The sequence below is a fragment of the Tupaia chinensis genome, unplaced genomic scaffold (genome assembly GCF_000334495.1).
Source record: "Tupaia chinensis unplaced genomic scaffold, TupChi_1.0 Scaffold000671_2, whole genome shotgun sequence".
Classification (NCBI taxonomy): Eukaryota; Metazoa; Chordata; class Mammalia; order Scandentia; family Tupaiidae; genus Tupaia; species Tupaia belangeri.
Genome location: NW_006160194.1, coordinates 258,340 through 271,436, shown reverse-complemented (window position 1 = coordinate 271,436; position 13,097 = coordinate 258,340). Strand labels below are relative to the sequence as shown.

Sequence of the window (13,097 nt, the reverse complement as noted above, 5' to 3'; positions counted from 1 at the left end):
ACTAACAAATGTTCTTTGCTCTGGGCCCGGTTGCTGTGGTACAAAGGTAACACTAGTGCCCTGCTGAAAGCCTTTTTGGTGACCGCTAAAGATCAGATCTTGGTTGGCCAGAAAAAAACTGAGCACACAGGAGCCAGAGAAACTGGGGAATGGGGATCTCTGCATGGTAAGACTTGTAGAGGGTGATTTTACCTCTCCTCCTTCTCTCTCTTCCCTTCCCTTCCTCTCTTTCTCTCTTCTCTCTCTCATGCCACATGCATGTACTTTCTATCATTAAGAGTATGTGTGCTCTCAATTAAAAAATGGGGACCAGATGGTGGCAGAGTGGTAAAATGTGACACTCTGTTACACAATTCCACATGAAGATTCCTGGTTCAAGTCCAGAGACCTCTCTAAGCATACCAGCCACACATGTGTGCCTATGATCTATGTTTGACTGAAGGCCGCAGTCAAGACCCTGCTGAGGGATCTCCCTCTTGGAATCTACAAATAAACTTTAAAAGAGACACACACCGGGCTGGCAAGTGGTGTGGTGATTAAAGGCACAGGTCTCCCACATGTCCAACCATGGTTCAAGTCCTGGACCTGGTGGCTTACTTTCTCTGTCTCTCTCTGTCTAACCAAACTGGAAAATAATGATAATAAAGTTAAATAAAATATTAAAAACAAAGAGACACACACACAATCTTTGAGATTTTCTCCAAGCTGCACTGTAGTCTGAGCTCCTCCACCCTTCTCTCCCATCTTCCATAGCATGCAGTCTACAGGCTGCTGACACCTAAACTCCCTCCTTCTTTATCCTTCACAGGTATTTATCCCAATGAATCTCTTGCACATCTAATTACCTAGGTATCTGCTTCTAAGAGGATACGAACTATCACAGAAATAATATAAATCAACTTCAAACTGATGAAGGAGGAAGGGAGGAAATAGGTTTTAGCTGCACCTGAAGTAAATTTGGCCTAATATTCAGTGTTTAATCAGAATGCTGAATACTGTTCTATTTGAAACTTTACAAGAAACTTCACGAGAAAGACATGGAAAACACAGGCACAGAGAGAGAGCACTCCCAACAAGGTCTTCAGGCCACAGTCTGTACCCAGTCTCAGCTGGCCTGGATCATGCTTAGTCAAGAGTTCTCAGGGAGGGCCCAGAATGTGAACACAGGACCTTCCTCACTGTGGATGAGCTTGAGTTACCACTGTGTCACTCCAGCCCTCTTTCCAGGTTTTGTACTGTTTTGTTTTGCTAGAGAGTATGTGTGCAAGCCAAGAAAAGACAGAGAAAAGAATGCAACCCCCATGGGACATGGTTACACCACAATCCCTTCTCCATCTCTCTCTTTTCAGGATATTGGGCACACACACTTTGTGTATTTCTCAAATTACCAAGTCTGGGACGAAAAATGTATGGTCAGTCATGTAGGATCCAGCTGCCTTAACCAACAGGGCAAGGAGATATCCAATAATTCTATGTTTATAATTCTATACTACCTTATGGTGATTTTCAAAAAGTCATAATCAAATTATTCACAATAACTATGTTGTTATTTCAATTATTTAAAAAGTTTAACTCCTATTTCTGGCTCTAAAATTACAGACACATGTTTCTGTTCCCAATTAATACACCCAGTCTCAGGTTCTAAGACAATAAAACTTGGGGGAGTCAGTAGTATAGTGTTTAAGGAGCTGGACTCCTACATGGCCAAAAACGGTTTGAATTCTGGACCTAGTGGCTTGAAAATCATACCAGGCACATGTGAGTGGAGACTCAAAATCCCTAGAGAAGAATGTTGGAGAAGGGACTGATCATCTCCCGAGGATGATTTCTCACTTTTCCTTTCATTTTCTTTCTCTCTCCAGCAAGCGCATGAAACCTATAGCAAAAACCTTTAATAAATAAATAAATTTTTGAAGTTTGGCCTCATATGGCTCTAGGTAGTTTACTTGAGATACTTTCTTTTTTAAAAAAAAGAATTATTTATTTAATTTTACTTATTCATTAATTTATTTTTAATTTGACCAGAGAGAGACATACAGAGAGAGAGGGAAAGTGAAAAAGCAAGCCACCAGGCCCAGGACTCAAACCATGGTCGACCATGTGGAGTGTCCAGCTCCTTAACTACTACAACACCTGCTGGTTCCCTATCTTGAGATACTTTCAATAACTAAGTAATGAAAGAGGCAAAGTCACTCTATCTGTGTACTTTCTTTCTTTTTTTCTTTTTTTTGGAGAGGTTTTTGCTATAGGGCGCGCACACTCGCAGAGAGACAGAGAGAGACAGAGAGACAGAAAGTAAGAAATCACCCCCCAGGGGGGATGGCTACACCACAATCCCTTCTCCTCCATTCTTTTCTTGGGATCTTGGGCATGCATGCACACGCCGTCCAGAGTGAGTTTAAGCCATTGGGTCCAGGACTCAAACCGCGGTGGACTACATGGGAGTCCAGTGACATAGCCATTAGACTAACTACTGGTCCCTGTACTTACATTCTTTTTTTTGAAGAGGTTTTTGCTACAGGACGCGTGTGCTCGCCAGACAGACAGAGAGAGAGAGAGAGAAAGCGAGAAATCCCCCCCAGGGGGGATGGCCACGCCACAATCTCTTCTCCTCCATTCCCTCCTCCTCTCAGGATCTTGGGCACGCATGCACATGCACTGGCGTGAGTTTTAAGTCACCAGGTCTGGCACTCGAACCGCGGTCAACTACATGGGAGTCCAGCGACATAGCCATTACGCTAACTGCTGGTCCCTATACTAACTTTCTTCAACAAGGAAACCAAGGCCAACCAGGAAGGTTGGCTTAAATAGATACTACAATTTTATTTATCTCTGGTAATCTTGAGGTAGGGAAAATTCAAAAACTTCATGCAATTGTCTGGATTGCAATTTTAACTATTACCATCATACCTATTTTTTTTTAATTGAGATTTTTGCTATAGGGCACGTGCACTCTCCATAGAAACAGAGAGCGAGAAATCACCCCGGGGGGCAGGGGGGTGCACACCACAATCCCTTCTCCTCCACTCTCCTCTCAGGATTTTGGGCGAGCACACACACACACACCCAGCATGAATTTTAAGTGGCTTAAACTCACACCGGGCACGTGTGTACTCGTGCCTAAAATCTCAAGAGGAGAACGAAGGAGAAGGGATTGCAGCATGGCCACCTCCCCCACTCTGGTGCATTGATTTCTTGCTTTCTGTCTCTCCTGTGAATGCACACACCCTATAGCAAAAAATCTCTCAAAAAGTTTAAAAATAAATAAAAATTACCCAGTTTCAAGTGTTTCGTGTTATTAGCAACATAAAACTGGAACATATTCATTCATTCACTCAGTCAGTCATTTGCGAAAAGGAAGTTTATTAAGTAAAAGTGAAAGTACACTCCTGGGGCCAGCAGGTGGCGTGGTGGTTAAGGACGCTAGACTCCTGTATGGCCAACCATGGTTCAAGTTCCGGACAAGGCAGCTTGCTTTCTCACTTTCTCTCTCTGACCCTCTCTGGTCAAATTCTAATTAATTAATTAATTAAATAGTTCTAAAAAAAGAAAAGTACACTCCTGAGAGGTAGGAGCGAGCATGAATGGACAGAGAAAAAGTGGTTCAAAGGTCCCAGCAATTACATTCTGCAAGGTTTATAATTTTTTCTTTTTTTAATAAATTAATCTTTTTTTTTTTTTTTTTTTATAAACTTGGTATAGGACACATGTGCTCATCAGAGAGAAACGAGAAAGGAAAAGTCAAAAATGAAAAGTGAAAAAGCAAGCCACCAGGTCTGGGACTTGAACCACAGTCAGTCATGCGGGAGTCCAACACCCCAACAACCACACCATCTACTGGCCCCAAGGTTTATAATTTTTTGGAGGGGAGGAGAGTTTTTTCCATAGGGCGTGTGCGCTCGCCAGAAAGACAGAACAAGACAGAGAGACAGAAAGCAAGAAATCATTCCCCACCCCCCCGGGGAGATGGCCATGTCACAATCCCTTCTCCTCCATTTTCCTCAGGATCTTGGGCACAAACGCACATGTGCCCGGCATGAGTTTAAGCTGCTGAGTCCTGGACTCAAACCACGGTCGACTACATGGGAGTCCAGCGATAGTCATTACTCCAACTACTGATCCAGTTTATCATTTTTTTTGTTTGTTTTGGAGAGGTTTTTGCTATAGGGCGCGTGCGCTCACCAGACAGAGACAGACAGAGAGACAGAGAGACAGAAAGCGAGAAATCACCCCCCAGAGGGGATGGCCATGCCGCAATCACTTCTCCTCCATTCTCTTCTCAGGATCTTGGGCATACACACACACGCGCCCTGCGTGAGTTTAAGCCACCAGGTCCGAGACTCGAACCGTGGTAGACTACGTGGGAGTCCAGCGACATAGCCATTACGCTAACTGCTGGTCCCCAGTTTATAATTTTTTAATCTAAGTTTTATCAGTTGATGATTGACTGAGCCTATTAGTTGTGCTCATCTCACTGGCTCTATCAAACCCGGCTAGCCCCACATACCCCTCTTTTTTTGGAGAGGTTTTTGCTATAGGGCGCATGCGCTCGCCAGAAAGACAGAGACAGAGAGACAGAAAGCGAGAAATCACCTCCCAGGGGGGATGACCACGCCACAATCCCTTCTCCTCCATTCCCCTTTTGGGATCTTGGGCACACATGCACACGAGCCCAGCATTGAGTTTAAGCCACCAGGTCCGCAACTCAAACCGAGGTCAGCTACATGGGAGATCGGCAACAGAGCCATTATGCTAACTGCTGGTACCCGCACACACTCCATTTTTAAAAGTCAACAACAGAAACCATAAAACTCAAACAGGTGTCTTTCTCTAACTCACTCATGGAATAAACTAAAAAGTAATAATAATAATAATAATTAAATTTTGTACTAGTTCTCTTCTAGGAAAGGGTATTCACTGCAGCAGATAGGTGTAATGTAAAAGCATCCTCTCCCAGTAGCTCAAGTTTATGATTTGCATTCAAATCAATGGCTTCACTGATTTTTTTTGGGGGGGCGAGGTTTTTGTCATAGGGCACGTGCACTCACCAGAAAGAGAGAGCGAGACAAAGAGACAAAAAGCGAGAAATCACCCCCCAGGGGGGATGGCCACGCCACAATCCCTTCTCCTCCATTCTCCTCTCAGGATCTTGAGCACGCGCACACACACGCGCCCGGCATGAGTTTTAAGCCACCGGGTCTGGGACGCGAACCGCGGTCAACTACATGGGAGTCCAGCGACATAGCCATTACGCTAACTGCTGGTCCCTGGCTTCACTGATTTAGAACCAGTCTCCTCTAGGTAGTAAAGCAGGCAATACAGCAACCAGTACCTGGCGATGTACTTACACAAATAGAATACAACAGCAGAAAACCTTTACTTAGCACTGAGCCAGAAACCAGGTTAAACATCTCACATATATATAAGCCCAATTCATTCTGCCTCTTGAGGATGAAGTTTCATTATCTGTATCTTACAGATAAAGGCAGAAGTTAAGTAACTAACCTAGGGTCAACACACAGTTGACAGGAGGCACTGTCAGGATCTGAACTCAGATTTGATGACTCTCATGGCCAAGCTCTCATAGTATACTCTATGCTGCTTCTGGAAGAAGAAAAAAATTTAAAAAGATGCTATTCTGTAACTGACAGAGTCTTAGACAATTCATGATGAAAGAACCCCTGATTCATGAGTGAGGAAATGGAGGTCCCTGGAGATAAAATGACCAGCCCTACCTTATATCACCTACTTAGTCACAGAAACTGGATATTTAACCTCCTGACCATCTCTTTTGGGTGTCTTCCTACCAAACTAATTAATGAAGTCAATCACTCACAGGATTTAGCACTACCTGCTAGAACCTCGGTTTCCCATTTGGATCAACACTATTTTAAAGTATGTTTAAATCACAAAGCATTCACCATAACCTATACATTTTAAGTTATCTATAAAATGATTTTTTTCTTACTGGGAACTAAAGTACAAAAAACAGTATGTCCAAAGATGAGCACAGAATTACCTATAAAAAAAAAAAAAAGAAAACAGGTCAAGACATCCTTCAGGCCCAGCAGCTGAAGCACATGCTGGCTGGTGCTGCTATGCAACAGGCTGAGGTCACATGGGAGGCCCAGGTTTGATTCCCAATCCATGCTAAAAAGCCAATTTTGGTGCTGAATGTCTATGGTCCCAGCCATTAAGGAGGCTGAGGCAGGATTTAAAAAATAAAAGAAGACATATTTCCGGCCATGGTGGCTAAGATAGCTCTATCCCACATGGCCCAATGTGTGTTCAGGTCCTGGACCTATCAGCTTGAAAAATAAGCTGGGCATATGCACGTACCTGTCCAAAATCCTGAAATGAGAAATGGAGAAGGGACTGTGGCATGACAATCCTTCCCTATGGAAAAACAAGGAGGGGGTGGACTTCCTCTACTTATCTTTCTTTCTCCAGCAAGTACGAGTGCCCTCTGGCAAACAAACAAATAAAAAGACTCATTGTTTAATAAAATTCTTCCATTGTAAAAGCAACACATTTTACTAATACAAGTCAACTCTGAAATGACAGTAAATTAATGATAACCTGATCCAAATGTAATTAAATACAATGGACTCTATGTTCAAAATGAAGATTGGTGGGTAGTAATGTCTGCTCAAAAGAAGCCAGAGCCCACATGGCAACAGTGGATAGTTTCTCCAACTAGGTAGACTGAAACCTGGCTGTGTGAGTGCCCCAAATCCAAGAGGCTAGAGGACAGAAGGAAGGGGACTGCAGCATTTACTAGACCCTGTGTAGGCCTGGTCATGCCCCCAATCCTTTGCTCTCATTCTCTCACTCATATGTGTGCACATACGTTCTCTATTATGAATAAAATAAAGATCGATTATGTTTTTGTTTAGGTTTTTGCCACAGGGTACATATGCTCACAGGAAGGAGGTGGAGAGGGAGAAAGTAAGAAATCACCCCACTCAGGGGGAACGACCGTGCTGCAATCCCTTCTCCTCCATTCTCCTCTCAGGATTTGGAGCATATACACACACATGCACGCAGTATGATCTTCAAGCCACTGGGTCCAGGGCTTGAACCACAGTCAGCCACGTGGGAATTCGGCACCTTAACCACCATGATACCTGCTTTCCCAAGACTAATCATGTTTTTAAAGACTGTTACACCTCAAAAATACCACTGGGACCAGCAGATGGCGTAATAGTTACGCCGCTGGACTCCCATGTGGTTGACAGCAGTTCAAGCTGTGGATCTAGCAGCTTGAAATTCAAACCTACATGTGTGCCCAAAATCCCAAGAGAAACGAAAAGGTATTGTGGCATAGCCATAGTGCCTGGTGGTGTGTGGAGGGGGGTGATTTCTCGCTTTCTCTCTCCCTCTCTCCCTCTCTCTCTCTCTGGTGAGCGCACATACCCAATAACAAAAATCTCTCTTTAAAAAAAAAAGGGCCAAAAAAAAGAAAATCACATTGGCCCTATGTGCCTGTGTGCCCAAAATCTCAAGAGGAGAATGGTGGAGAGAGACAGCTGCATGACCATCCCTGCAGAGGGTGATTTCTTACTCCACTCCCACACACACTCCTCCAAAGCGCACATGCCCTACAGCAAAAAGTACAAGAAAATAAAACACACCACTCATTTCAAAATAAATGATGCTGGGACCAGCAGTCAGCTTAACGGCTATGTCACTGGACTTCCATGCAGTCAACTGTGGTTCGAGTCCTGGGCCTGGTGGCTTAAACTCACGATGGGCGCATATGCGTGCGTGCCCAAGATCCTGACAGAATGGAAGAGAAGAGATTGCGGCGTGGCCATCCCCCTGGTGGGTGATTTCTCGCTTTTTGTCTCTCTGTCTCTGACTTTCTGGCGAGTGCACGCGCCCTATAGCAAAAACCTCTCCAAAAAAAAAAAGGAAAAACAAAATGTTTTGCTAGCACAGCAAAGAACTAACCAAAGGTAGGATAAAATAAGCATCTTTTTTTTGTTTTTGAGATATTTTTACTATGTGGGGGGATCAATGATGGCATAATGGTTGCGTCGCTGAACTCCCACATAGTTGACCATGGTTTGAGTCTGGACCCAGAGGCTTGAAACTAACACTAGGTGCATGTACGTGCGTGCCCAAAGTCCCAAGGGGAGAATCATTAAGAAAGGACTGCAACATGGCCATCCCTCCTCGGGGGTGATTTCTCACTTTCTATCTGTGGCTCTCTGTTTCTCCGGCAAGTATAGGTGCCCAATAGCAAAAATCTCTCTTAAAAAAAAAAAAAAGAAAGAAAGAAATTTTTGCTACAGGACATACATTTGCCAGAGGCAGAGAAAAAAAAAAGTGAAAAATTGGGCCAGCAAGTGGCATGGTGGTTAGAAGTGCTGGATTCCCACATGGGCAACCATGGTTCAAGTCTCGGACCTGTTGCTATCTCACTTCCCCTCTCTCTCTCTCTCTGTCTCTCTCTGATCAAGTTGAAAAATAATAATGACTATAATAATAAATAAAGTTAAATAAAATAATTATTAAAAAATGAAAAAGTAAACTATCATCTCCCAGGAGAGATAGCCATGCCACAATCTCTTCTCCCCCATTCTCCTATCAGGATTTTGGACACGCATGCACATGTGCCAGCAGGAGTTTCAAGTTGCCAGGCCTGGGACTTGAACCATGGTTGGCCATGTGAGAATCCAGCACCTTAACCACTATGCTACCCACTGGTTCCAGCATCTTATTTTTTTTTTTTTTAGCATCCTCCTTCAAAACCTCTTCTATGACTACTGAAGAATGTCTAAAAGAAATCAATGGAGACCAGCAGTTAGCGTAATGGCGATGTCACTGAACTCCCATGTAGTCGACCACTGTTTGAGTCCCAGACCCAGTGGCTTAAACTCACGCCGGGTGCGTGTGCGAGCATGACCAAGATCCCAAGAGGAGAATGGAAGAGAAGGGAATGTGGCGTGGCCATCCCCCCGGGGGGGGGGGATTTCTCACTTTCTGGCTCTCTCTCTCTGTGTTTCTGGCGAGCGCACGCGCAAAAACCTCTTCCAAAAAAAAGAAATCAATGACAATTCAGCATACCCTATTACAGAGTATGGAAAGACAGGATGTCACATGTAGAAACGCAGCTTAAATTCAACGGGTAAGGCTATAGTCTGGTATTTGCTTTTACCTCCAACTGATTAAAAAACAAAAAAAAAAAATCTTTTTCTTTTATTGTAAACAGAAATTGAATTTAAATCATCAAGCTATGCTATACTGATGTAGCGTAGGTTTTGGGGAATATTTTTTGACATAGAGCATGTGCCCTCACAAGAAAGAGAAAGCAAGCACCCTCCATGAGGAATGGTCAAGCTGCAATACCTTCTCCTGCATCCCTCTCTCCTTTCAGAATTTTGGACACAGGCACACACACCCAGTCTGTTTTTCAAACTTCCAGGTCCAAGACTCAAACCACACAACTGGCCACTTTAACCACCATGCCACAGGCTGGCCCTCTAACCTAGGTCTTAATTCAATTTTGAGAACTGAATTGGGATTTTAGGACTATGACGCTCTATCTACATCACTCACTATTTGTTAGAGATAATAGATTTCTTAGACCACATAGGGAATATCAGATGGTTCTGGCTCCAATGACTTACTTTCAAACCTAAACAAGGTCAAGCTGGGATACTGGAAATAACTAAAATCTGACTTTAAAAAAAATTGGGGCAGCAGGTAGCATGGTGATTAAGGCACTGGATCCTACATGGCCAACTCTGCAGTTTGAGTTCCAGACTCAGAGGCTGGAAAATAAAATGCCTGGGACCAGCAGCTAGTAGTGTAATGGCTATGTCGCTGAACTCCCATGTAGTCAACCACGGTTCGAGTCCCGGACCCAGTGGCTTAAACTCATGCTGGGTGCGTGTGTGCGCATGTCCAAGAACCTGAGAGAATGGAGAAGAAGGGATTGCGGCATAGCCATCTCCCCCTGGGGAGTGATTTCTCACTTTCTGTCTCTCTGTCTCTGTCTTTCTGGCAAACACATGTGCCCTATAGCAAAAAAAAACTCTTGAAAAAAAAAAGAAAGAAAAAGAAAATGTCTGATGCATACATATGCATGCCCAAAATCCTCAGAGGAGATGGAAGAAGGGACTGTGGTGTAGCCATCCTCCCTGGGGTGATTTTTCACTTTCGCTGTCTCTCTCCTGAGATTTCATGCACCCTATGGTAAAAATGTAAAATAAATATATTAATCAATTAAATAAATTGCTAAAAGGGGCCAGCAGGTGGTGTAGTAGGTACAGTGCTGGACTCTCATGCATAGTCGATTGCGGTTCGAGTCCAGGACCCAGTGGCATGAAACACTCCAAACACATGTGTGCCCAAAATCCCAAGAGGGTGAAGAAGGGATTTCAGCATGGCCATCCCCCCTTGGGGGGGGGGGTCTCACTTTCTGTCTCTCTGGTAAGCACACTCATCCTACAGCTAAAAATCTCTCTCCTAAATAAATAAATAAAAATAATTTTAAAGATTAAATCATAGGCCAGACAGTGGTACAGTGTTAAGACAACACTTACGTGGGAAGGTCCCAAATTCAAGTCTCAAGGTCTCTCTACACATATCAGGCACATGATGTGTAGATAATAGAATGAAAACCTTTCTGGAGGTGATGTCTCTCACAGGGGAATAAATTAAAAATATTAAAATTTAAAAATCAACTGCTTTCCCTCATATACCTTTATTATATATAGTTAAAAAAAGAAAAAGAAACCTTTCTGCTGAGCTTCATGTCTACCTGTCTGTTTAAATTCTGGTAAAAGAGAACATTCAAAGCTGATGCAGGAAAAAAGAATAACAGTATCAATCACACCCATAATTCCATGTAATTCCTAACTTGTACCCATGGAAAGAACCTGTTTTAAGTCTAAAGACCTAGAAAAAATTTCCATGAAGCAAGTATGCTATACCATTTCCATTCCAAAATGGAAGTCTCCCTACCCTTTAGGTTTTTAAGTTAAATGAGAACACACGTTAAAAATAAAAATCACTAAGAAATAGTAAAGTCTTGCAATTTTCAGCCATATCAGTGTTCCAATACTCTGGTAAAACAGGGTTTGAAATTACTTCATACCAGTTACATTCCTTTCCAGACAAAACGACACAAAATAGGAAATGTGAAAATGTTAATATCAACATCCAATCAATTAGTGATCACATCTATTCCATCATAAAGTGCAAGGGCAGTTCCAACTATGAGCCTAATACACTTGCTGTTTCAAAGAGCACAACACCAAAGAAGTCAGAGTCATTACTAGCAATGCAGAACTAGAAATCGATATTTAGATGAATGTCAGAAATCTAATTCCTGTAGCTCCCAGCAAACGTGCCCTCTTCAGTCACATCAAATATATTTTTTAAACTTTCAAAATTAATGTAACAAAAATGTATCAAATACCCAGCAGCTAACTCAAAGATTTGTGCAAGTTGATTTTTTTAAATAATATCTAGGAGGAACTTGGTGACAAGCTTTCTGTTTTGTGTATTAAAGCAAAGATAGACTTGACCTACAAAATGAAGATAGGGTCAACTGTAACCAAAAAACAGTATGCTTCCCCTGGTGGCCAACCAAGGAATGGTAGAGTCATGCATAGAGGAGAAAAAAAGCCTGGCCTCCTATTATAGCTCTATCCTGTCATTCTTATAAATGAGAAGCAACTACCAAAAAAGGAAGATGTGGGGCAAGGAGAAATTATCAAAAACACTAACATGAGTTTAAAAGGCATACAAACCTGGGTGTTAGACTACATAAACTTAAGAGATTTACATCAACAAGCCAAAATTTACATGACAGATTTGCAAAAATTCGTTTATTTCAGACTGCCTAAGAGCTCACCTAGGCATCCCTATGTATTTTCACTTCAAAGTACACCCAGAGTTTAGTACCTTAATCACAGCTTAAGTGCAATCACCCTGGCAATTTTCTGTAGCCTTGTTTCCAAGGAAAAGCATTTATGCATTTATTTTTTCAAATAAACTAGTGGTGTAACCTACATAGAGAACCTCCAGTTCTAAAGCCCTCCAACCAGGAGAGCTGTTAACTCCAGCTTTACAAGATTCCCTTTTGAATTTTATTTCTGAAATAAAACCCATCTCCTTTCAAACGTTTTCTATACTAACAACCTTTAAAGACAGGCTCTCATACAGAGACAGGCTAGAAATCTCATGCATTAAAATCTGACGAATTCCTTTGTCTGATTGGATTTTTCTTGTACCACTTTAAATTTGCTTCCACATGGAATAGCAGCAAGGGAAGTAAAGGTTACATTCTAGGGTGTAGGGATTTCTTGTTCCATTCTAGGGTGTAAGTCATTTGTTAGGCTAAAGCTTCTGATAGTCCTATTCTTTCACAATCTTCCCTCAAAAAAAAAAAAAAAAGGGCAAAAAGAAAAGAAAACGTCAAACACACACATTTGCTCATACAGTAGGTCCTGAGCTCCAACTGCCACACGCGAGCTCTCTTCCCCAGGCAGGCGCCCTCTGGAAAGCACACTTCTTTTATTAACTGAATTTGGGGGGCCCTACTCTCTTTGCCCTAGGAGTGGGAGGGGAGGCAGGCGGCATAAGAGGCTGGGGACTTGCTGGCAGGAGGCAGGAAAGACCTGGGGGCAACATGTGGTAAGGGTTCAGAGAAAGGGGTCCCCGGGGACCTGCCAAGTACGGGGCGCTCGCAGGCGCTAACTCTCCGGCACTGCCACCACTACCTCTGGCCGAGGCGCAGCGCACCTGGACGCGGGGACTCCGCACTCCCCGGCAGGTGCGGCCACCACCGACGCCGCCCCGGGTCCTGGGAGAAGCGGGGGGCAGCGGCGCCGGCGGGGCCGGGGGCGACTCGGGCCTCCCGCGATGCAGAGGCACGTTCGCAGGACACGCGTGTGCGTGCATGTGCTCCTCCTCCGCGCCCTGCCGGTCCCCCGCGGACCGCCGGGGACACACACAAAAAGAAAGTTACCCACTGGCTCCCGCCCTCGGCTCGCGGGGGCCGGTCCGGGGCTACTCACCGGGGTCGAAGTCGGGCACCACCGCCTGGTCCTGGGGTCCGCACCTCATGCCCCCCCCCCCCG

The 13,097-nt window shown here is 43.8% G+C and overlaps 1 protein-coding gene across 1 annotated transcript in view; it reads right to left on the bottom strand.

Moving 5' to 3' along the window:
* RCOR1 (REST corepressor 1) overlaps positions 1-13,059 on the bottom strand; it is a gene marked incomplete at its 5' end in the record, with an annotated part of 147,248 nt that extends 134,189 nt beyond the window's left edge. The window contains 1 exon segment of the mRNA XM_006160086.3: positions 13,035-13,059. Within this exon segment, the coding sequence (XP_006160148.2) occupies positions 13,035-13,059 (25 nt within the window).
* Positions 13,060-13,097: the final 38 nt, after the last annotated feature.